This window comes from Cheilinus undulatus, linkage group 24, assembly GCF_018320785.1.
Source record: "Cheilinus undulatus linkage group 24, ASM1832078v1, whole genome shotgun sequence".
In the NCBI taxonomy this organism is placed as follows: domain Eukaryota; kingdom Metazoa; phylum Chordata; class Actinopteri; order Labriformes; family Labridae; genus Cheilinus; species Cheilinus undulatus.
Window position 1 is genome coordinate 15489358 of NC_054888.1, and position 26961 is coordinate 15516318.

At 39.7% G+C, this 26961-nt stretch overlaps 1 protein-coding gene across 5 annotated transcripts in view; it reads left to right on the plus strand.

Annotated features, from left to right (window-relative positions):
* LOC121506114 (receptor tyrosine-protein kinase erbB-4-like) overlaps positions 1-26961 on the plus strand; it is a 497295-nt gene that overhangs the window by 271933 nt on the left and 198401 nt on the right. For all 5 annotated transcript variants that reach the window (XR_005991613.1, XM_041781682.1, XM_041781685.1 and 2 more), the window contains exon 3: positions 25348-25534. Coding sequence is in view for 4 of the 5 variants with exons in the window: in XM_041781682.1 (XP_041637616.1) it covers positions 25348-25534 (187 nt within the window). In the remaining variant the exon portion in view is untranslated. The remainder of the gene's footprint in view (positions 1-25347; positions 25535-26961) is intronic.

The following is a 26961-nucleotide window of genomic DNA, read 5'->3' on the forward strand; positions in this document are numbered from 1 at the left end:
AGAGTTCCTTTTACTGGAACTAAGGGGCCAAGCCCAGCTCCTGAAAAACAACCCCACACCATAATCTCCCCTCCACCAAACTTTACACTTGGCACAATGCAGTCAGACAAGTACCGTTCTCCTGGCAACCACCGAACCCAGACTCGTCCATCAGAATACCAGATGGAGAAGTGCGATTCGTCACTCCAGAAAACCAACTCCACTGCTCTAGAGTCCAGTTGTGGTGTGTTTTACACCACTACATCCGCATTCTACGCACTGTTCTTGAGCTAATTTGAAGGCCACATGAAGTTTGGTGGTCTGTGGCGATTGACTACATAAAGTTGGTGACCTCTGCGCACTACGCTGACCCCGCTCTGTCATTTCACGTGGCCTACCACTTCGTGGCTGAGTTGCTGTCATTCTCAATCACTTCCACAGACAGTTGACTGTGAAATATTTAGGAGCGAGGAAATTTCATGACTGGACTTGTTGCACAGGTGGCATCTATCACAGTACCACGCTGGAATTCACTGAGCTCCTGAGAGCGAGCCATTCTTTCACAAATGTTTGTAGAAACAGTCTGCATGCCTAGGTACTTGATTTTATACACCTGTGGCCATGGAAGTGACTAGAACACCAGATTTTGATTATTTGGATGGGTGAGTGAATACTTTTGGCAATATAGTTTAGATTTTGTAAGGCTGAAGGTGATTGGGCTCCAGTTCAGTTTTGCTGGTGGTGTTGCAATAATGCTTTGAGTGATTTTCTTCAAACTCTCCACAAATATCCATTTTGCTTCAATAACAAAATGATCAGATTTTGCATGTTCAAGGTCAAAAGTCTAGAAAATTTGGCCTTATGTCTGTTTTACTTGGGAACATAATGTTTCAGGGGTTTCTCCCAGTTTTGCCTGAATGCCCCCAAACCGGTCATCCTCAATCATAACTGTATTTCCTCTTTCAGGTCTGTTTCATAGTGGCTGCTTAACTGACAAAAACACTGCACACAGAGAAGTCAGAGACGAAAAGAGGTCTTAAATTAAATATATATTTTTTAAGTTAGAAGGGAACCCAAAGAGAGATGCACAACTTTTTAAGTAATTTCAGCAAGTAAATAAGATTTCTGAGTCACACCACCACAAAAGCTATTCTAACCCTTTGTCTTGACTCACCACTGTACTTTTACTGTCAGTCTTTCTTATTTAGCTTTTGTAGGCGTACAACCACCAGACAGTAGTTTTGTTCTGTTTTTTCAATTTTAGTCTCCACTCGTGAAGATTCAACTTTAAATGATCAGTGTTACTATTTTTATACTAATTTTGGCATTCTTTACTCTTATATTCATATTACGGAGTTCTTATATTTAATATAACATTATGGTTGACTATCATGAAGGGCTTGAAAGTACTTGTCCTCATGGAAAAGTAAAAAAGCAAGTTTAAAAGTAAGCCTCTCCTTAGAGGTGGGTTAAACAAGTATTTGGTGCCCCGTGTGAGGCCGAGTATGATTTATATCCCAGACGGCTCCTTATAACACAATCATTGCTGGTAACTTCTGTTTGCTTCCATGCATTCACAGCCTTCTACAGTGTGAATTCATGTTTTTTTGTCTTCTTCCCCATTGACATTAATGTATTATCCAAGCCCAGTCTTGCATTGTCTACCTATGGCTGCATCCTAGCTCTGCGCTGGGCCCAATCATCAATCACTCGGACGGGCCGGTAAGCACCTTTTTCTTCCCCAGTGGAGTGATCTGACACAGGGCATTGGAGACCACTCAGCCCTCCCTTACCTGCTTCTCTCTTTCGACTCTACAGGGGGGCTTCTCCTTCAGCAGATTTGCCCCCCTCCTGTTGGATATCCTGTCAGCTTTCAGACCCCCTGTCCTAAGCTGGGCTGACCATGAATAATGAGTGTCTTAAATATGAGATACAGGAGCTTGGTGCACTGGAAGATAACATGCTCCAAAGTTTTTTTTTTTTTTTTTTTTCTTTCCATAGCTTCAGCCAAGCCAGCCTGTGGCTGACGTGCACTAGCTTTGTCACATAACTGCATTATGTAGGGTTCCCAAAGGCTACAGCATAATGCGATATGCCATTTGACTATTGCTGGGATGCTACAACAGCTCCCCCTCATGAGTTATGTATTAGTGTGTGCACTCTGGCTTAAAGATCAGATACTGTACTGCATCGTCACCGCTTAAGTCTAGCCTGCTAATGCACGGCAAACTTTCCCCCTTTTGTAATTTTTAATTTCCGAGTCAGGGTTTTTACTGTAAATGTGTCTTGACAATGCAGACGCCTCACGGACGCAACTTGTGAAACAGGCTTATATGAGATTGTCGGGCTGTCGGAGACAATAAATATCAGCGCCAAAAGCCAGTAGCACAGCTGCTGCTGGAGGCACACCCCTGGTTGTACACACATTCATATACACACTGTGTCATCCCAAAGTCATTGTCAACACTGACTAACAGCGTTGAAACTGAAACATGTCAGTTTGTGTATCCAACTCTGAAAACTTGGCCTGCACTTCATCTGGAGGCAGCTTGGCTAACCAAGATCCTACATGGAAGGACGCTTTATTAGCCAATATTTTTAAATGAAGTGTAAATAATTTAATTACTCAAGTAAATTGAGCTTAAGGAGGTTAATTTACCTCCTCTTGCATGAGTAATCACACTGTCTTCTATCTACCTTTTCATAATCTAATTAAGGAAGATGAAGAACGAATTCTACACTTATTAAATAATAATATTACACCTTGATTCATAAAGTCGCTGATGCTTCCAATGAGGCATTTTGATTGGGACAAGCACAAAATTGACAAATACAGGGGTACTGGAAGGTAATAGTCTTGGCTACTTGGAGAAGATGTGCACTAGTAGGCTTAACACAAGACACTTGTGCCCAAATAAAAGGATCAGCACCATAATGTGGAGTGATTGGTTCCAAGAACACCACCATGGTTGTCAAATGGGTACCACCCCTCTCGGTCCAATTATTCCCATGATACGTCGGAAAGGTCGGAATCTACCCTACCATAAGGGCGCTTATGACCCTTCCTGTTGCCAACATAGGTCATGAAAACGAACTGCAAAGTCTGAAAAAAGAGCTTAAAAAGGACTGGGAGAAGTAGAGGCAGAGTATTTACAGCAGGTTATAAGATTTGAGATAATGTGAAACCTCAGCTGACGCTAAAGCTGACCTCAAAAGATCACCCAAACGTGTCCTGAAGGCACACTAATGCCCGTCATACATACCTACATGGATGAAGGCCTCTGTCGTCTCTGTATTCATCTAGATTTCTGCAAGTTTCCCCTGAGGCTTACATTATCAGAAATGCCCCACTAGCAAGGTGGCTTACCGTTCAAACCAGACGGGCAAGACACAATAAAGATGAATTCTTTGGATAATTGGCAAAGTTATTGCTTCTTTTTCTTCCATTTCTGTGCATAATGGCCGCCTTCCTCACCCCCTTCCTCTTGCTTGTCTTTACGTATTTGCCTCCCCAACAGATGTCCTCTGGCAATAGGCAGGGTACACCAGTTAACCTGAAAAGTCTGTCTTTGGTCTGTCGGAGGAAGCTAGAGTGCCTAGAGAAAACTTAAATTTGCCTGTTCGAAGATCCAAAACAAAGGCTGTATCTGACAGGGATTATAACTTGGAAACTTCCTGCTGTAAGGCGACGGTTCTACCCACTGAACCACCATGCAACCTTGGACGAATACTGTCAAATTTAATCTGCATATTCCATTAGATCGGCTAAACAACTTTTGAATACTTCAAAATGCTGATTGGTTTAAATGTGCCTGATATAAGGGGACGTCTACAGTACAACAAGCCCACTGTCTCTCCACGTCTATGCTGTAAGTTGCAGGTGAAGAAGCTAAATTGCTTGGAAGAGTAACTTAACGCCAGAATTTTCTCCTAGATTTCAGACAAAATGGCATCATGGACAGGACTAGGAGGGATCCTTTTTTGCCATTACCATCATTAGTGGGGATGCTGAGCATCCACACTATTGATATTCACGTCGGCCAGTTTGTTTTTGTTTTTTATTGTTATTCCTTGCCGGCTGTCTCCTCTGTCATACTTTATCGTATCGACACAGTTTCAACTTTAAAAAATTCACTTTCTTCATCATTCGACTGCTAGGACTTTTCTCATTTCTAACTTTTATCATTTTTAAAATAGAGGCAGAACTTCCTGAACAAACTGCTCTCCTGAAGAAAATATTTGGTCCACAGTTATAACATAAACAACAAAATGTAGCCACAAGGATCAAGGTTTTTCGCACAGTGGGCTTCAAAGTGTGACCGACACCCCTATTGCTGTTCACCTGCACTAATATAAATTTCGATCCTGAGGTTCTCAGTGGGGGCTTTCAGAACCAATTTTTAACACATTCTTGAAGTATGATTTTTCTTTTTTTTGCCCGTTTTTGCCACTCTTGACTGCTTTTTGCCCATTTTGTCAATTTTTTTTGCAACCTTTTACCAATTTTTTGCCACTTTTATCCTATTTTCAGACATTTAGTAAGTATTTTAGTAGTTTAGTTTTTGCCACATTTGGACCATTTCATGTCACCTATAACTCTATTTTTTGTCACTTCTCACCCATTTTTTGCTACTTCCTGACCACCTTTCCACTTTTCGTCCCCATTCTCACTCCTTTTCACCCATTTTTGTTGCTTTTTGACCATTTTTGCCATCTTTAGCTTGTTATTGTACTTCAAGCTGTTACTGCTTCATCACTTAGACGGTGACTCTTGCAAAGGTATTCCTCAACAATTTGGCTCTTTGGTTGAGCAGCATTGAGTATCACTGCTGTGAACAATATCTCAACCATCTTTAGCACAATCTCACACACCTTCAGCCTTTGAACTCAAGAGTTTACTCTGTCAATAAGGCAGTGTTCAATTTTTTTGTTAACTAATTTCTCTATTTTGAGCATTGAATTCACATTCTTCACAAATCAGGTATTGCACTCCTCAGCTTTCATACTATTTTCAGCTATTTTTCCACCATTTTCCACTGTTTTCATGGTAGTTTGAGCTATTTCTACACTTTTTCAGCCATTGAATGCCAATTGCAGCTACTTCTAGGATATTTTCAGCTATTTTTTCACTACTCTCAGCTATTTTCATGCTGTTTTAAGCTATTTCTACACTTTTGTAGTCATTGAATGCCAATTGCAGCTACTTTTAGGCTATTTTCAGCTATTTTTCCACTATTTTCAGCTTTTTTTAAGCTATTTCTACACTTTTTCAACCATTGAATGCCAATTGCAGCTACTTTTAGGCTGTTTTCAGGTATTTTTCCACTATTTTCAGCTATGTTCATGCTATTTTAAGCTATTTCTATGCTTTCTCAGCTTTTTCAGCTATTTTCAGCAGTTCTTCCACAGTTCAGCTCTCAGCACCCCCATGCAATTTCAGCTGAAACTGCATTTTTATCTAGTTCAGACTGCTTTGGATTTGATGGGTTGGTTACAGTTGGATTGGTGACAAAAGCTGGCACCACATACATCACGTGCCTCCAGATCAGTCAGTGGAAAAAAAGGTAGTTATGTTTTAACCTATGAAGGGCAGTCACTTTCATATTCTTATTCAAATGTCAAGTATGGTATCCAAACCGGTCAACAATATGACTTCTGTATGTTGGTTTCTAGCTGAAAGAAGGTAGTCTTGGGGTTTAGATTTAAGGGGTTTAATCCCACTCTGTTTCATCAGCATGAAAAGCTGTGTGAGGTTTCAAACCACTCGCTCCCTCGCATTTGATGTGGATCTTATTTGAAGTGAGCAAAAAGGCCCACCCTTTCCCCCCTTCGTGCACATCTCTTAGCCTTTTGATAGATCTCACAGGAGTACCCCAGGGCGCAATCATTGTACCTGGGATGTTTCACACGAGCCCCTTTTAGAGGAAAACCTCCCAAAGTTCTGCACAAACTCCTGCACTGCCTGACTCTTTGACATTTCATGTGGCTGGCTTTTCATTCATTTCAAAGTCAATAGCCCTCCTCTCAGAGGCCTTGATTTTTTTTTTTTTTTTTTAACAGGATTCCTCAAAAATCTTGAATGTCACACCCGAGTGCTCTCAGCATACTTAGCAGCCAAACAGTCGCACGAGGTGAAGGAGTGCATACTCCTCTCACAGAGCTCATTCAAGCGAATTGGTAAACAGGTCCCTGCCCGCCCATTGACTTTGCCACCGTGTGGAGGAGTCAGATTGCGCCGGCGCCACGGTTGCATCAAACTGTTGAGAGTCGGCAGTCTTGCTGCTGACATGCGCCGCTGCACTCTCCTTGACTCACTGGCAGAGTGCTCTATATGTATGGAAATGAGCCATAATCACCATAATATGTGTCCCATCTCTAGTATTTTATAATGGTGTCATTATAGTTTTTTTTCCCACCGTGATGCCTTATTCCTCCTTCCTTTTTCTCCTTCTCCTCTTTGCTCTAACTTCCCCTCCCTTCACCTCCCTCCTTTTGCTCCTTCTTCTCCATCCACCTCATTTACACTCTCACTCATCCAGATGACAGGAACAGGTGCACTATTAATTATGCTTTGAAATATATCTCCTTTGTGCTCCACTTCCTTCTCTCCTTATTATTCTGCGCTTCCTGCTTATGTATCCCCTAACCCTAAACTTCACTACTTATGTTCTTTTTTTATTCTATTTTTATCCTTTTTCTAACTCATGGAGTACTTTTATTAATCCAAAAGTACTTCTCAAGTGTATCGAAATAAAGCAGACCTCTCTCAGAATTATTGGATATGAGAAAGCATACACAGTTAAGACTAGAAAAACCTTGAAAACAACTTATTAGTACAGCAATTTTTTTTTTCACCACCATGTCTCATCTGGACTTTTTTCTTAAAAAGCTTGTTAGACATCAATCCTGTGGTGCATAGTCAAGCTCTATACATTTTTGTTTCAGGACAACCTTGGCTTTGAGAATGTATCTACTAAAGTAATGTCACTTGAATTTTGAAAAGGTTATAGGACTCTCAAGACAAAACAAAAAAACAAATCAGAATTTCAAACTCAAAGATTTTTATTGATAACCCAGTAAACAACAGTGACACCACATTTTCTTTTCACAGACTTGTTCTCCATCTCTGGGGGATGAAATAGTGAAAAAATAAACTTTCTCTAACAGTTTCCAAAATATCTACATAAATACAAAAAAGTCCATGCACTTTTTTGCAGTTAGATTAATTTGTGCTGTTCCTTTAAGCAGTAGAGAAGCAACTGGTTGACTACAGCTCCCACAATGCATTACGTGTAAACATTGCCCTCAACAAATACGGCACTACCCACCGAAGAAAGCCAAAGTAAATGACCAAAAATGGATTAGAAATGGACAAAAAGACACTTATTATTGGATCTAACATCGTGGATTTAATCTTTAAAGACCCTGAAAAGTCACCGAAGTCCCGGGCTTGCTAGAACAGCGTCCTCTAGGGCAATGGAGACATCGAGGGTAGCAAACGAACGGCAAAATGGTCAGCTTTCAGAGGAAAGAAGTAAAAAGAGTGTCTATGATGTATGCTTCAAAAGTTAACGGTTTTCTAAACTGTGTCACTTCTTGTTGGATATGACAAAGTGTCTTCAGAGACCCCAGGAAGTCAGCCAAGTTCTGGGCTCACTAGAAAATGTTCTGTTAGAGCTACAAATGCACGAAGAACATATATAGAAAGGCACAGCGCAGAGCTTTCACATGAAAAAACAAGTGAGTGCCTATGACTTATGGTTCAAAAGTTACCAAGCAATTTACAAAGGGTTGTGCCTGTGGCACGGATCTGTGCCGCTGAAGGGTTAAGAACAAGGACTGCCTTGAGATTTTGGCTTGATCTAAAGTCTGCCTAGAAAAAATAGTTTGAAAACCACTGCCTTGCAATACCATATGATATGATACCAACAATATGGTACTAAATGATGTAATCCGTACTATACCAAAGTGTACCAGACAATACTTTGCGATTCGTTAGGATAGGATAGTTAACGATACGTTATGATACCATACCATGCCATGCAATATTACATGATGAAAAAATATGATACAATACAGTATGATATCCGTTCATCCATCCATCTTCATCCACTTATCTGGAGCCGGGTCGCAGGGGTGAAAGGCTAATCAAGTCTGTGCAGACATCCCTCTCCCCAGCGACAGTTTCCAACTTCTGCTGGGGGATCCCGAAGCATTTCCACACCAAATAGGATATGTAATCCCTCCAGCTCCTTCCATTTTGGGCCCTGAGGTCTCCACCCAGCTGAATGTGCCCGAATACCTCCACCAGGAGGCATCCTGATCAGATGCCTGAACCACCTCAACTGGCTCCTTTCAATGCGAAGGAGCAGCGGCTCTACTTGTAGCTCCTTCAGTATGTCTGAGTTCCTCACTGTATCTCTAAGGCTGTGCCAAGCCACTGTATGGAGTAAACTCATTTTGGCCGCTTGTATCCATGATCTCATTCTTTCCGTTATTACCCAGAGTTCATGGCCATAGGTGATGGTTGGGATTCGGATTCAGCGGAAAAGAATGCAATGCAATATGATTCAATACAATGAAATATAATATGATATGAGGTGAAATGATCGATACCATACCAATATAATATGAAAGGATACAATATGATAGGATACTATAGCATGCAATGATAAAAATATGCCATAGTAGATTAGATAACATGGCATGATTTGAATTGATTTATGAGTAATCTATAAAATAAATTATAACAAGATGTATATGGGACGATACAATACAGTCTGATAAACTGAAAAGAAGATACTTCATTGTTTGACTTACACTTCCTGTCCTAGAAATTCATTTTTCCATCATTTAAAACTCTTCTGCTTGCATTCTCAAGCAGCCTAAAGCAGCTTCTACTATCCCTAGACTAGTTAAAGGAAGATTACAACTTCATTGTGCCATTATCTCCAGATCACAAACTGATTTACATGATCATATTCCAACTATCTCATTATCTCACATCTGTACTTCTCTTGTTTGCGTTCCCGTGCTATCAATTGAATTACATCGTTATCTGGAGGTATCAAACGTTGTTTTCTCATGGGTTCGACTTAGATATCTCATTATTTTGAGGTAACAAAGCTGTGGGTTTTTTTCAGGGAGAGATCCAGCTGCTTCGCCCTGCTGATTGTTGTTTAAGAGTCTATTCAAATCGGCTTAGTGTGATGAAAGCGATGCTGTCAGAGGGAGAGACCAGAGTAGATTAAATTAGAGAAAAATAAATAAGACCCCATGATGAATGTACTCCCTGCATAGAGCCCTGGGTAGCATTTACAATAGTGAACAATGTTGGATCACAGCAAAGAGGAAAATCTCGACATCACTGGGCATTTAGGTTCTTATAGTGAAACCTAAAATGGGTACGAAATTAAATCACTTTCAGGGTATATGCTTCTTTACTTAATGCAGTATTTGGGGGAGGTATAATGTGATTTTATATGCTCGTATATTAAAACTTCTTGTTTTCAGTGCTGTGGTTTAGGTTAGTATTGTCTCATATGTTAGCCTTGTCTCATATGTTAGTCTACTTTTTGCATGAAAACAGGTGATTTTAATTTGTCTTCATGAGCTCAAATCACTTACGACCTTTTTTTTTTTGAGTAGACAGGGCTAAAAATCAAAATAATAAGTAAAATACTCAAATACTGAAACATTTCAAAGAAATTACTTTAAATTTCTGTGAAAATGTCTGCTAATTTTTCAACATATCCCATAAAAAAGAAACCCAAATTATTCCTCAAATGTTTCAGTGCATCTTTATCACAAAGCATAAACCTTTCAAGAAAATACTCCCCAAAAATCTTCACAAATTTCTGAATAGTTTCAAGCAAATTACTCCCCCCAAAAAAATTCTAATCAGCATTTCAAATACAGCCCCCTGCAAAATCCCCCTACTCATCAAAACATATTTCTTGAAATTTCACCAAAAATACCTCAATAATTTCAAAAGACATCACCATGATAAATTTCCTATCAAATTCCCCCAAACCCTAACCCTAACCCAAAATTTAGAAACATATCCCAGTTATTTCCATAAAAATTCCCAAATTCACCCACAGTAACAAATAAATTTTCCAGATGTTTACAAAAATAGCTAAACATTTCAAAGCCAAGCCAAATCCCCAAAACTCAAATCAAATTCCCCCCCAAAATGCACATATATTAAATATAAGTTTAAAAAAAATGCCTGGAATTTCCAAATTCCCCAACATATACAGACCAATTTTTCAAATTCCTTTTAAAATGACAAAGCAAATTCCCACAGAAATTCTAGTAAAACTCTTTTTTTTTTATTATAAGAACAACCCACAAACTTCCATGAGAATACTTCACAACTTCCAAGTAAATACCCCAAAATATACCAAAACAACATTCTTAAAATTTCCCAATGAAGCTTCCAAAATTTCCCAATAAAATTCCCCCCAATTTACAAATACATTTCCCGAATGTTCAATAGAATACATAGAAAAACTCAAAGCAAAAAAAAAAAAAAAAAAAAAAAAAACCCTCTAAATGAAATAAAATAAAAAAAAATGCATATGTATTCTTTAAGTTCTCATGTAAATGCTTGAGATTTCACAAATTCCCCCAATATATACTCCAAAAGTCATATGAAAATTTAAAAAACTGAGAAAATGTAAAAATGTAAAAACAAATCACACAAATTCCAATAAAAATACTAAAAGACTTCCAAGCAAATTCCCCAAATTTGAAAAAAAAATCCCAAATATTCACAAAATACCTAAACATTTCAAAGCAAAGTCCCTCAAAAAATTGGAATCAAATTCCAAATAAATGATGAAAATACCATTCCTAAATTTTCATGAAATGCTTGAAAATTTCAGATTCCCCAAAACATCCAAACATATTTTCCAAATTCATATGAAAAAAAAACTTCAAAATTTACAAACATATCCTGCAAATTTCCATGAAAATTCCTGAAAATTTCCCTGCAGATTCTCCCAACATTCCAAGCAAATTACTTCAGCTCCAACATTTCTAATGGCAAAATTAATGACATCTACGGTGTTTTTTGATGTACTACTTTCACAGAAATGGCCTAAAGTGATGTTGAACTTTACAAAAACAACTTCAAGCACGAAGGCATGATAAAATATCTGCATGTGTGTCTGCTTAGGGCTTCTGTACATTCTAGACTTTTTGTCCTAATTGTTTTCAAACGGCTCCTTGGCCCACATTTGGGTCTTAACCAATCAGTTGTGAAGCACTGATTTACAGTGAGTAGCTCCATCCTAGCCAGTTTCATTTAGTTGCTCCTTCCACAATGATGCATCCATGTTGTAGTAGATATTGTAACTTCCACCTATTAACTTTACCATCCGTCAATGTGTCATAAGAAAAACATGAAAAATATTTGATTTACTGTAATTGACTGTCATCTGTAAATTAAAAATGCATGTCTGCCCTTGTCTTCCATACATATGCACACTTTTATTACCTGAGGTGAAATTAGAGTCATGTAACAGTCAATAAGTCAGCTTTCATGGCTGTAAACATGGGATTTTCTCGACCCTTTAATACATTTTGAATGTGCTGACCTTGACCTACACAGCACATCATGTGGAGGCGTGAGGATAAAATTAAAATGTTCTACATTTATAGCAGTGATTCAGCCCAATAATAAATGTAATATACGTGAATCCAGATGGAGGGTGTGCCGTGACGATGTTCATGTTAATTTAATTCTCTTAATTCTTCTGCTTAAATCCTCTAAAGCAGCGTTTTTCTCTGAATCTTGGGTGAAGCCCAAAGGCGATTCTTGGGAAGAGTGGAAATGGTGAAATTTGTATGCAAATCTATTGGCTGCTTTGGCATGGTTTCCTCAGTATCTGCAGAATTAAAAAATAGGGTAGAAATGGAGGCTATTAGCCTGAAAGCATCATGCAGGTTGGTAAATTAGCTTACATAAGTGTCTTTAAAGTAGAATGAGAGATCAAATTAGAGGTTCCTGACTTCTAGGAAGTAATTTGTAGTCAGTTATTCTAGTTTTTAAGAAAATTTAAGGAAGTAGGACACTTAATAATTTGCTCTTTCAAACAGCAGAGCAAGCCTTGATTCATGAACTTGATAAAAGTGTTGACTTAGCAAGACAATTGTAGTCTTTCAGTAGTGGCTTGAACTCAGTATGACTTGCTAATCTTATACCATGACTCTAAATCTACCAGAAGTTTCTTTTATGGCCAATTTATGCCCTGAGCTTGAGGCTAGAGATATCTCATCTTCTGTTGAGTCTTCTCAATTATCCCTAATCAGTGTTGTCATTTAAGGGAACTAGTGTCATCTTAATAAGCGGAGCAACTCTAATTGGGGAAATAGCTGATGATAATGCCTCTCTACTTGGCAACAATTAGGCCATAACCACAGCTTTGTAACTGGAATGACTTGCTGAGGGATCTGGGGCTCTGATTGGCTAAACTGGGCTTTTGATTACTCCCTTTACCTCAACTGGATTTCTTTTCCAAAAAAAAAAATCAACAAAACATGAACCTGAAAAGTTCAAATTCTTTATACATAATTTCCATTCATGACCTTAGTGAGTCCTTTTGTAAATGCTCTCCTACGTATTTGTTAATGTATAAAAGCGCCTAACACTTGACAGGACAGACACTTTGAAGCTAACTAGGACATTAAAAGTTGACTTTGTGCACCACTAGAGCAAGCCTTCTTTTATTGTGTAGAACGCTCGTTCCAACCTGGGTTCCAGGACACCTTTTTGGGGAGCAAAACATCCGAGAGGGGCCTGACTACAGACCTCTAAAAATGCTTCTCCTTCATTAAATCATTCTAACACCATAAATGTAGCTTATGTAGCTCCCTTAGCTATGCACTGATGCAGATAATGTAGTTACATAGCTAATGTAACTGTGTGCCTGACCTGGCTAAAGCTAAGCTCACAAAGCAGCTATGTAAGAAATGTAAGCTAAACAGCTATGTTAGCTTTGGCTATGTTTGCTAAAGCTGACGTTCTTAAAACTAACTAAGCTACATACATAATGTAGTTACATTGCTAACATAAAAAGGAACCTAATGTGGTTAAAGCTAAGCTCACAAAGCAGCTATGTAAGAAATGTAAGCTAAAAAGATATGTTAGCTTTGGCTGTGTTTGCTACAGCTGACATTCTTAAAGCTAACTTAGCTACATATATAATGTAGTTAAACAGCTAATGCAACTGAGTACCCAATGTAGTTAAAGCTAAGCTCACAATGCAGCTATGTAAGAAATGTATGCTCAATAGCTATGTTAGCTTTGCCCATGTTTGCTAAAGCTGACATTGTTAAAGCTAACTTAGCTCTATACATAATGTACTTACATAGCTAACATAACTATGTACCTAAAATGGCTCAAGCTAAGCTCACAAAGCAGCTATGTAAGAAATGTAAGCTAAATAACCTTGTTAGCTTTGGCTATGTTTGCTAAAGCTGACATTGTTAAAGCTAACTTAGCTCTATACATAATGTACTTACATAGCTAACATAACTACGTACCTAATGTGGTTAAAGCTAAGCTCACAAAGCAGATATGTAAGAAATGTAAGCTAAATAACCTTGTTAGCTTTTCCTGTTTGCTATAGCTGACATTCTTAAAGCTAACTAAGCTACATTGGCTTATGTAATAACATTAATTATGTAGCTAGCATAGCTACATTAGCTTTAGCTAAAGTTAATGAAGCCAAAGCAAGCCACCTTTCATGGAACTTCTTCTATAACAGGTGTATACATCATTTTATCCTGTTTTATTTATGAAATGTTGCTTAGCCTGTGATGTTAGCAATGTTGTTAAAAAAAATTAAATTGGAAATACATTGTACCGGCAAATTACAGCACTTCAGTTCTGACACAGAAAGCATCTCAGAGGAACAGTTTGTGAGACATTCCTAAATATTCTGAAACAGTGTCACAGTATTGCTTATTTTTGGTCTCAACCGTGCTTAAGATTAATCACTAACCTTGACTGAATTAATTACACAGAAGAAAAGCAACTAAATTTTACCTCTTGGAATGCTGAGTGAGTCATTTTGTACATGCGCTCCTGCATTTTTCTTTATGTTTACCTGCAGTGAAACAGTGTATTTTATCAAAAACAGCACTTTCAAATTGTCCCCTACCTGTCAGTCATGGTTTTAGACCACATTGATGTAGCACTGCAGCACTCATTTGATGAATAAATCTAATAGTCATCAGTATTAAAAAAAAAAAAAAAAAACATTTTTTGACTTTATTTGAGTCCCAAATCAAGACACTGGTAACAATTGCCTCACATTGTCTACATGGAGTTAAACATCTTGTTTTGGCTGTCAATTTTAAATTATTTCAAATAAGCTATATGGACAAAAGTGTTTGGCCACCTGCCCACTACACCAGCATTGTAGTGACATTGTATTCAAATACGTGTACTTTTATATGGAGTTGCCCTGCTTTTTGCTGCTGTAACAGCCTCCACTATTCTTTGAAGGCTTTCCATGATGTTTTGGAGTGTTTCTGTTGGCATTTGTGCCCATTCATCCTCTAGAGTGTTTATGAGGTCAGGCACTGACGTTGGACAAGAAGGCTTGGCTCGCAATCTCGTTCCAGTTCATCCCAAAGGTGCTCGATAGGGTTGAGGTCAGGACTCGGTTTGGGGCCAGTCAAGTTCTTCCACACTGAACTCATAGAACCATGTCATGTTGCCACACATTTGGGAGCATAGCATTGTCCAAAATGACTTGACGGGGTCTTCAGCTTCCTGGCTGAGTTGCTGTTGTTCCTAAATGCTTCCACTTTAATAATATCACCTACAGTTGACTGTGGAATATCACAAACCGTCTTACTGTAAAGGTGGCGTCCATCATAGCACCACTCTTAAAGTCACCGAGCTCTTCAGAAGGACCCATTTTGTATCACAGAGACTGCCTGGCTAGGAGCTTGTTTTACACACCTGTGGCAACAGGTCTGACAAAAACACCAGGTGTGTTTGATTAATTGCAGTTCACAAATGAATTGTGAATCGGCCCTAATTTGGACAAAAAACTGTCGACTTTGTGCACCAGCAGGGCAAGCCTTGATTCATTAGCTGATAAAAGTGTTGACTATACAAGACAATTGTTGTTGTATTTCAATGCTGGCTGGAATTCAAATAGTCTCTTAGTACTTCCATACTGCGAGACGCTGCAAACATTTCCAAATATCTGCAGGGTGGGTTTACAGGTGCCGCAATATCTCCCACTTCCTGTTTCCAAGACAGCAACAGCCGCCTTCGATCATAATTATGTTGTGCGGAGTAAATAAAGCACTTTTGGCTTCCTTTTGCCTTGGCCTCGACGCGATGCATCCCGGAGATGCAAGAAGCAATTTAGCAACATGTGAAATTCACACTTTCGCCCTGAGGACATCTGAAAAGGGAGAGAAGGGAAAAAAAACAAGCCTGTCGGGACCTACGGAGGATTCTGTTTGACTGAGAGCTCCGCGCTAGGCTGCTAATTGCCTGCGATTGATGGAGAAAAGCGCTAGAGGAAATGTTCAACTTGCAATGCATCATGGGTATCCGACCCAAGTCTTGTCTGTGCCTTGTGGTGGTGTTTTTTTGTTGCGCGTAGGTGGGGGTTATCGGAATATCTAAGGGCCTGTGTAACAGAGAAACAAGGCGAAATTCCTCACATATCCTTTGTGGCTTTCAAAACAGAGAAACACTCTGATCCTTTGGTGTCAAGCTCGCATCAGAAGATGCTGTCAAAATGGTAAAATAATGACCTGGACTTGTGCCAGACTTTTTAAAGATTTGAGCTCTTTTTTTGAACCGTCTTTCAGAAGCAGAGGTTCATTTTATGGGAGGATGAAGTGAACGAGGTGTTTGTGAGCGGTCCAGCGTTCATGCACCTTGTTGCTCCAAATTAGCCCTCCCACTCACCTTGTTAAGCGTATTTTCTCTTTAGAGTGGAAGAGCATCGTTTTATACGTCCACCTTGTTAAGCCTGAGCACATTACCCACAAGGCTGCAGTTTCTCTGAGTTGCATCCTTCAGATGCTCTGTTCGTGCTTCCTGAAACGGTTGATGCAGCAGGAGGGGAAATGCAGGTGCTTGTGTTTACTTCCCCTCCAGACCTCCCTCCTCTTTGTCTCCCTCCTCCAACACAGACAAATATTGATCTAGAAAGCTTTTTAAGGAAGGAAAAACAATTTATGGCAATGGAAGGGAATTAAAAAAGTGTCAAAGCCAAAGAAAATGACTTAGAAAGAAAGTAATCCTTTAATTTAATTAGGTAAATTACAACAAAAAATCCTTTAAGTCCGTGTTTTTTCTTTCTTCTTGTTTCTCTCTCCCTCTTTGCTCTGACTCGCTCCCGCTGGAAGGCTTTCCCGCGGTTGCTAAGCAACAGGGAAACAGTTTTTCTTTGGTTTTCGCCAGCGGGTCCCGGAGGCTGGCAGAGAGACGGGGGCACAGTGGAAGCACTGTGGAGTCTGCCAGCAGCCCAGTGCATGCCTACAGCTGGGTCAGGGTTGGCGGAGCAAAAGCCACCCCCTCTCATACGAGTCATAGCACCCGTGGCAGGCACCCTAGGGTTATGGCAGATAGCGGGGCGGGCTTGTGAGGCCTCTCCGGCGGGAACAACAAGGTCAACATGGATTCAAAAGCACAAGTTCTAACTACAGGGCTAGAAGAAGAAGCCCACCCTGGAGAGGAAAGCCTTTTATGTGCTTAGGCTGAGGCTCAAGTTGCATGGGGTTGCACAAGTTGGCAACTTTTCGAGCAAACATGGACTGTAAATTCAAGAGGGAATGACTATCACTAGAGCAAACTCCATTCACTTCCTTAAATGGGTATCAAAAAGCCTGAAGTCACTGATTTAAGCAAAAAAAAAAGGTTGCTACTACAAAATACACTTTTCTTGGCAGGCTTTCGACAAGATGTTGGAGGAATTTGTGCCCTTTCAATCTGTCAAGAATGTATGAGGTCAGGCACTGGTGTTGGATGAGGACTGGCTCCCAATCTCCATTCACATTCATCCCAAAGGTGCTTGATGGGGTTGAGGTCAGGGCTCTTAGCGGGCCTAAGCCTTACCCTGAAAACCAACCCCATACCACTATCCCTCCTCCATCAAACTTTACAGTCGGTACAGTGCAGTCAGGCAGGAAGCATACCTCTAAACCCAGACTCGCCCATTTGACTGTCAAACGACGAGGTGTAACGGCACTCCGAAGAACACATTTCCACTCTTTCACAGTCAAGTGTCGGCGTGCTTTACTGCACACTTTGCATTGGTCCTGGTAATAACACTTTGCATTGGTCCTGGTAATATGAGGCTTGCATGCAGCTGCTTGGCCATGGAAACCCATTCCACAAAGTTCCCTCCAAACATCGTGCTGATTAACCCATGTGATGGATTAACCCATGTTAATCAGCGTGATGTGTGGCGGCCCATGCATGGCGACCCAGGCAACCCATCCTATTGGTATCAGTACAGCGTCAGCACTTTTACGAACCATGCACTTTAGCAATCATTGTTCCCGTTCCATGAGTCGCTGTTGTTCCTAAACGCTTCCACTTTCTAATAATGTCCCTTACAGTTGACTCTGGAAGTCACTAAGCTCTTCTAAACAATCCATTATGTAACACAAATATTTGCAAATGGAGACTGCATGGCTAGATGCTTAATTTAATACAGTTGTGGTAGCAGGACTGATTGAAACACCTGAATTTGATAATAAACATGTGTGGCCAAATACTTTTGTCCATATAGTGTATATTGCTTAAAATTTCATTAGCTGTTATACCACAGCATTTAATTTCTCTCTGTCTTAGTTCAACTTCAATTACCAAATTTGGACAATAAACAGTCCATGTGGTTTTTAGCTGAAAAAGGCTATTGCCATCAATATCTGGAAAGATGTGGCCGCTATTAAGTCATAGTGGCCATGGCAGGTGCTCCATGAGTTAAGAGCTCGTGAGGCAGCCTGGCAAGGTCAAAATTGATTTAAAAGCACAAGGTCCGACCATAAATGGCCAGCTCATAGCCATTCATTGTCCTAAAACTGGGTCAAAGTTGCATGGAGTGGCACAAGTTGCCAATTTAGTTGATTTTTGATTGCAAAAAAACTCAAACTGAATCTTTGACAAGGAATGCATAGTACCTACCACACATTCACACTCATGAATGAAAAACCAAAAGCCCACAGTTGTTGCTTTTAACCACTGTTGACAGCTAACGCCTGAAATGCATGGTTGCTATTAGCTAGTAGAGCTCTATGCTAGTTCTAGGTGTCAAACAAGTGAATTGTGATGGTTGTCCCAAATTATCATGGTATCACAACACTTCTACAAACATTTTAAGGAGAAAATGCAAAGGTAGCAACCCCTAATCCAACCACATTTGTGAAACTTTCAAAGAATGCTAAATGTTAGCTTAGCTACATTCTGTCGCTTTTCGACACTCAACATTTTGGACCAAAGTTGGATTCTTACAGCTTGTAAAGGCCTTGGCCATCAACTTATGATGCTGTGTGGTCGCCACTGAGTCACAGCACCCATGGCATTCACCAGTGTGTCAAGCGCTTGTGAGGCACCCAGGCCTCCCCAGTGGTAATAGCAAAGACAAAATATTGTCAATTTCTAACTCCTGGGGTTGAATCAAGAAAGGAAAACCTGTGTTTCTGGAATTGGTTTTAAGTTGCTCAAGTCGCCAACTTTCCAACATACCAAAATACCTCAACCTACATATTTGACAGAGAATCATTCCACCAAGGAGCTTTGACAGGCAGCACAGTGTCTCCTTTTTTGCAATAAGTATGCTAATCAAAGCGTTGGCTGAAATGGATTCTTCTGCTCTTTTATTATGTTGTTCTTTTTCTCCTCAGGTGATTGACACATTGTAATCTTGCTAATAAGCACCTCCACTGTCTGTTTCTTTCCCATTGTGCGACTGTTACAATAGCCCAACCTGGCAGATGCGTGTGGCAGGTGTTTGCACAGCGCTCGGTACAGAAGCTAATCTCAGCTACATGCTATTATCCTGAAAAGCAGGCGCCTGGCATGCTGTATTCTCACTGTCAGTCTCCACTAGTGTCCCCAAGGGGTCAGGAGCCAATCCAACCTCACATAACTCATTCTTTCGCCCCCGCTAACCAATCATCTCACCTGTCCCTGGTCATTAGGGTGTCTCTATAGCAGCCCATTGCTGCAGATATTTGAAGTGGCTGTACATAAGAGGTGACAATTTGATGAAGTAGCTCTGCTAGCTGAAAATGACTGATTAAAACTGGTCAGTGAATGGGGAGTGACAACACTGCTGTGCTTTTGTTGACACAACTAGCATACACATTCAACATCAGCACAAAAGGGGCTTCATACTGTAGGTTAAAGTTGGGAAAATGGAGAACACTGGATGAAAAAGCGGTAGTTGTTTTGGCAAAGATGTTTATTTCTAGTTACAAAGTGTGTTGAATATCTTAAAAAAAGCCAGGAGGTAGAGGTTGTTAGCTTAAAACCATTGCTCAGTTTGGGAAGTTAGCTTACATTAGTATCTTTCAAACAGAATGTGTTACTGACAGCTAAACATTTTCTAGCTAGCCTAATAGTGAAATTATTTTTTTTTTTAACTGGCTGATTTTTATTTTAATGACCAAACAAAAGTAAGCTACATTGCCGCTATTTCTTCCAAATCTATGACAGCAAAACTGAATGTTATCTTTGTTGTGTTAGCATTTGTTAACAACAAGTTAACAACACCCATCTCAAACTAGATTTCTACATATAGTTTAGCAATGCTAAGTGTTAGCTTTGTAGCATTAACTAGAGCCGTATCATTAATGCATACTCCTTTTGTTAATGCTTAACATTTACACCCAAAAACAGATCAGAAAAAGCCAAAAACTATAACCACCGTTGGCCCTCAATACCCAACATGCCAGGACTCTAACCATCAAACATTAAGCTAACACAGGTTGTATAAAACACAACTGGCAGTGGTTAAACCAGACATATGATTGCTTTTTGGCATGTATTGTGGAGTTGTCATTAAGATATCCAAGCTAACACCACTCAAAGTTCTGGATCTATTTAAGTTTTTCTAACTGGTAGCTCTGTAACATTTACTACATCTATGCTAGTGATGCTCCCAAGCATAACATTTCCCTTTTGATCAAACACAAGATATAACTGTGTTCAGCTGACTAGTCTAGAGTAAGGTAAACACAATCCGTAAACCAACTCCACACTGCAACAGTACAACGTCACATCGTAACAATGCATAGTTGGTCTGCTGAGTGTGGCTAATGCTAGCAGAGCTAGCACCGCAGGCCTTCGATATCTTATGCAGGTTACTGTCCACATTACTGACCTGAATGTAATCACTTAATGCTTTAATGAAATTTTAACCTCACACAGTCTCTCTCTCTCTCAACGCTTTCTGAATGTTTTTTGATCAAAATAGTTAACCAATGCTATCAGTGGTGTAATGGCAAATGTTTCACTCATTTTTGCTACTTTGTTTTTCTACTTCCTTTTTGCCACTTTTAACCAATTTTTGCAACTTATTTTTGCCCCTTGTACTACATTTGCCTTTTTTTGCTACTTTTTTGGCCACTTTTAACCGATTTGCAGCTTTTTGGCTCATTTTTGCCCATTTTTACCTCTTTTTTTTTTTTTTGCCACTATTCGCCTATTTTCACAACTTCCTTTTGCCATTTTTAGCCAATTTTTGCTGCTTCTTTTTGCCAGTTTAACCTACTTGTGCCAGTTTTTGTTACATTCTGCTCATTATTGCCACTTGTTGACTAATTTTTACCCCTGTCTGCCACTTTTTTGCCACTTATTGTCCGTTTTTACCACTTTTTTGCCACGTTTTACCCAGTTTTGCTGCTTTTTAGCTAATTTTCACCCGTTGTTGCCACGTTTTAGCCACCAGTTGCCTATTTTTGCAGCTGCTTTGGCGACTTTTGGTCAATTTCTTCTGCTTTTTTGTCCTTTATTTTTTTTCTTTTTTGTCAATTGAGGCCCAATTTTTACTGCTTCCTTTTGCAAATTTTAACCCAGTTGTTCTACTTTTGCCCAAATTTGACATTTTTTCCTCCTCTTTGCCCATTATTGCCAATTAATCCCTTTTTTTGCCACTTCTTTTTGCTAGGATTAACCCATTTTTGCTCTTTTTTTGCCACTGTTAGCCACTTCTGTTTGACACTTCAACCAGTTTTTGGCACTTTTCATGCTTTTTAGTCATTTTTCACTATCATTAAATTATTTTCCATTAAAGTTGCCTCAGTTTTTTCTACCTTACCTTCTTGCATCCTGACTTTTTTTTGCACATCATGGCCTTATTTCTGAATGGATGGTGATATTGCTGACCTCCATGGGCCCCCAGTTTGCCTGGGCGCCAGAAAGGTCCCCCTTTGTCCCCCATTATGGGCAGCCTTTGGCTTAACACTAGGTCTACTGCATCCACTGAAGCCAGTATGGGATCATATGCAAAGATGGGTGGTTTTCTGGCTAGTTTTAGCTCCTGTAGAGAAAATCTATACTATTTTCTTGATACCTCTTGCTCCCACCATGGTTTGACAAGAATTGATGAAAAAATAAAGAATTGTTCCTTGAAAAGAAGAATCTGCCAGCTTCCTCAAACCGAGCCTCCTTTATCAAGCCAGTGCTGAACCTTGTAAGCAGATCTGTTTCCCCCTTCTTCTTAATGTAATGTTCTAATTAGGCTTGTCAGTGGTGGTCGGTAAAATGTGTTAGTGTGGCATTTAACAGCTGTTGTACGTGTGTTGGTGAGTTTCTTTCGGTGTGTAGAAGCAAGCTCAGGCTGTTGTTTGAGTGACTCAGATGAATATTGCATGGCCACAGAGATGGAGCTGTTGCAACAAGGCATAAAGCTGTGTTTTATTCATGCCCATACACACATAAGCTAAGTTTGATTATCTGGCGGTGATATGAAGATGCCATCCGCTGCCAAATCCATCAAAAGGGCTGTCAGCCAAAAGTAGTTGCTTCTTAACTTTTTTCTTTGGGCTATTATCTCTGAGAGTCATGATTATTGTTGCCCTTTGACCGTTATTTGTGTAGAGATGACCCTACAATGAAGATAAACAGTTTTCTGCAGAATTAAGAGAAAAAATATTCAAAAATTCAAAAGCTCGCCTTGGCCCCATCCTTCAGCCTGACTTTGGAGTTGAATTAATTTCCCTCATCATGTGCATAACACAGAGGAAATGAGTCTGATTTATTTTTTGTATTTTTGGAGGAGGTCAAGTGGTGCATGATGAGGCCGTTTTTGAGATTTTCTTTGCACTTCAGCTAGCCCGTCTATGCTTGTCTAAAGGAAGTCAGCCAAGGACTATCAGCTTAAATAGCACAAAACAAATTCTCTTTTAAGGTTTTAAGTCTCAGAAGCATTCAATCACACCTTACATGGTGTGTCAAACTAACGACTTCAATGTGTAACATTAAATATTTTACATACATGCTATATTTAGAATGCAAATGGTTGGTTTTTAAGGTGTGATGGATTCCTAAGCCTTAAAGACCAGCTGTAATCACAGGAGACATGTAATCAGTCTGCAATTGGGCTGACATTTTAATCACATTGGACTGTATGTCCAAGTTTTCATGAGCTTGACATTTGAAAATGCAAATAACATGCTCTGTGCACAGGAGAAGAGACGAATGCATTACCGCCCTTGAATGTCTTCCACGATGAAGGAAACGGCCTTTTGGAGTCGAAAAATTAAGAGTCGGAGGCAAAAATGCGGACTTCAGAGTGGGGGATAGTGTTCACTTGCTGTAGTTTTTAAGTCAAATGCTATGCTTTGATTTACGAGGGTCTTTATTGTCATGATCCTGAGGGGCAATACCGCCCAAGAAAGGAAATTACAATAAATAGAACTCAACACACATACAGTCATGGACGACAGTATTGGCACCCCTGGAATTTTTCCGGAAAATACACCATTTCTCCCGGAAATTGTTGCAATTACAAATGGTTTTTGGTGTATAGATGTTTATTTTATTTATGTACACTGGAACAACACAAAAAACAGAAGCAAAAAAACTAAACTGACATGATTTTACACAAAACTCAAAAAATTGAAGCGCTATGACAGGAGAAGGAGAAGAACCCCACAGCTGACAAAGAGACATAAAAAAATCCAGACTGGAGTTTTCAAAAATGTACCTGAGTAAGCCTCAGTCCTTCTGGGAGAACATTTTGTGGACAGATGAGACTAAGGTAGAACTTCTTGTAAAAGCACTTCATTCTACTGTTTACAGAAAACAGAATGAGGCCTACACAGAGAAGAACACAGTACCAACAGTCAAACATGGTGGAGGTTCAAAGATGTTTTGGGGTTATTTTGCTGCCTCTGGCACTGGGTGCCTTGACTGTGTGCAAGGAATCATGAAATCTGGAGACAATCAAAAGATTTTGGGCCTAGTGTCAGAAAGCTGGGTCTGCATCAGAGGTAATGGGTGTTCCAGCAGGACAATGACCCCAAACATACCTCAAAAAGCACCAAGAAATGGTTGGAGACAAAGCGCTGGAGAGTTCTGAAGTGGCCAGCAATAAGTCCAGATCTAAATCCCATTGAACACCTGTGGAGAGATCTCAAAACTGCTGTTGCAAGAAGGCACCCTTCAAATCTGAGAGACCTGGAGCAGTTTGCAAAAGAAGAATGGTCCAAAGTTCCATTTGAGAGGTGTAAGAAGCTTGTTGATGGTTATAGGTTATATAGATTGGTTTCAGTTATTTTTTCCCAAAGTTGTGCAACCAATTATGTTAAAGGTGCCAACAATTTTTTGCAGCCCATTTTTGAGTTTTGTGTAAAATTATGTCAATTTTGGCTTTTTCCTTCTGCTTTTTGTGCACCTAAAGGAAATAAACATGTATACCAAAAACTTTTGTAAATCTCAACCATTTCTGGGAGAAATGGTGTATTTTCTGGAAAAATTCCAGGGGTGCCAATACGTTCGTCCATGACTGTATAAGATGTTGAAACTGAGACATATTACGATTTCATGAAAAATATTAGCTCTTTTTGGATTGATGGCAGCAATGCATCTCAAAAAAGTAGGGACAGGGAATCAAAAGGCTGGAAAAGTATAAATGAATAGCAGCTGGATGACACTTTGCAAATAAATAAGTTAATTTGCAACAGGTCAGTAAACGACTGGGTATGAAAGTAGCAATTCAGACTAAAAAATGTGGTACAATTTCAGAAAAATGTTCCTCAATGTAAAATAGTAAAGATCTTTAATATCCCACTATTTACAGTATATAACATCATCAAACGATTCAGAGAATCTGGAGAAATCCCAGTGCCATCTTCAAATGCAGGTTAAAGCTGTATCATGCAATGAGGAAGCCAAAAGTGAACATGCTAGCTAGTAGCAAAGGTACAAGCCATCCAACACCAGAAGGGGGAGGAACGTCAGACCCGTAAGTTCCCCCCTCTTCAGACAAGACACGTCCAACAGGAAATGCAGCAACTTTCCCAAAAAGAAGAACAAAACACAGCCATGCGTCCGTTACAGGGGAGATTGCTCAGGAACTTATCCAGTAGGGACCTCAAACAACCATAGAAGGAAGTTCTATCCAACTTCACTGTTACACCAGAAGAAATACCAGTGGTAGATCTCATCACTGGAACAGAATCAGCCATTAGGAACAGCAAACCATAAGTGAACACAATCTAGAAATACTGCCGTCTTCGCTGGGCTGTAACTAATCTGAAATTAACTAAGGCAAGATGGAAAACTGTTCTGTGGTCAGATGAATCAAAACTTCAAAGTCCTTTTTAGAAACATCAGACTCTGTGTCCTGTAGGCTAAAGAGGAGGGTCCATCCAGGTTGTTATCCCGGCACAGGTTCCTGGCACTCTGATGGTATGGGGTTGCATTAGTGCATATGGCGTGGGCAGCTTACTCATCTGGAGAGGCACTAACAATGCAGAAAAGTAGACAGATGTTTTAGAGCTCCCATCCAGAAGGCCTTGCATGTTTACCAAGATAATGCTAGACCACATCAGAAGAGTCCAGTTGCTGAGCTGGTCTTCCTGGAGTCCAGATCTTTCACCGATAGAAAACATTCAGCCCATAATGAAATGAAAAATTCGGGACTGTTGAGCAATATAGGTTCATGAGATTTGCATTCCATTTTGATTTGATTTACATTTGACAGAGTGACCCAACTTTTTTTAAATTTGGGTTGCATTTAGATGGATTTTTCTGTTTAAAAACCACAAATTAGGTTTTGAGGTGCCTTGTACTTTTGTGTGACTTGCCACCATTAATTGTGAGCTTCAGATTGAGTATTAAATGTACTTTTCTCTTCTTTCTCCATGCAGTCGATCAGAGAAGTGACCGGCTACGTGTTGGTGGCTCTCAACCAGTTTGACTACCTGCCGCTGGAGAACCTGCGTATCATCAGAGGCACAAAACTCTACGAAGGTCGCTACTCTCTGGCTATTTTCCTCAACTACAGGCGGGACGGGTACTATGGCCTGAGGCAGCTCGGCCTACGCAACCTCACAGGTAGGAATGAGTGCATATTGAACTCCCACAGTTCATCATTTAAAGCACCATATTTGGAATGATGAATGCATTTTTCCACATATATTCTCTCCTCTGAAAAGCTTGCCTTTGACTTGTTTACACCCACATACAGCTTTAATAGGGCCTTTTTAATTAAGTCGCAAAATTGGAGCTCAACTTTTGAAGTCATGTACCCACTACCCTGGCAAATTAATCTTCTGCTTTGCTGTAAAGACGGATCAAATGTCTGTGAAAAGTCTTATTTTCTCGTTAATTACATTTTTGTTTACACACAAAAACAGGCGTCTTTCATAGAGCCGGCTTTTGGAAGCTGTTGTGTTATGTTCGATGTAATAGCTTTTCCTTTTTTGTTCTCTAAGCTGAAGTGGATTGCAGTTGTAAAGGGTAGCTTTTGTCTGCGTTAAGTCTATCTTTGTATCCAATCGTAGAGTCATGACCTTGGCATCAGTTAATCTTTGCCATTTTGGTGTAACCCAGTGGTGGAATGACCTTCCAACTCCAGTCAGAATAATAGAGGCAAACATCTGATACAGGCCTTAAAATCATCTTGTAAAGTAACTGCTTTGCCAACTTCCTAAATCATATCTCCGCTTACTGCTCCATGAGTAGCATCCATATAAATCAAACGTCTAATTCTCACAGATGCAACGGCAACCCAAGTCTTTAAAGGTTAACTTTTTTCCAAATTCAGGTGCTGCTTTTTTCTCTCCATCTTGGCGACGGCATTACCATCGCTCCGGGTGAGAGACTCAAGCCGTTGCAAGAGAAGCACTGGCTGAGGGACAGCTGTCACATGCAATCTGAAGGGAAGCTGTTGAGCTCAGTCTCAGGGTCACTCTTTCACTTTTGCAGCTTTTTTATTTTTTTTCTCTATTTGATGCCGAAGTGTCTAGAATGTCAGGGACGATGGCAAACAGACAGACGTTTGAATATAAGATGAAGGTCATGAAACAACTTTAAGAAAGACGGTTTTAATGCTGTATGAGACAGTGCCAACTCTTAAGGGGGAGAATTGAATGTTTGAACTTTCAGTAAAGCAACAAACAGCAGATTGGGCCTGGTTTGGATTGGTTTTAACTCCTTAAGGCCCAGTGTGCACATATGAGGACATTACATTCTAGCTTTCCAAGAATAAAGTAAACATTTCTCCTTTTACTTACTTGTGGAAAGTTGTCTGGACTGTCCATTCAAGTTAAAGTGATTCACTTGGAATTCTTGGAAAATTTTCAAGCAACATTCTCAAGAATTGTCATGGGAAATTTGGAATATGTTTGAGTATTTTAGAGTTTCATTAGCTTTTGCAGTGACTTTTTGAGTATTTGCATGGAAAGTTTGACATTTTTTGTTTGAGGGATTGTTTTTTGACATTTTCAGTCACTTTTGTATTTATTTGGGAAATGTATTTG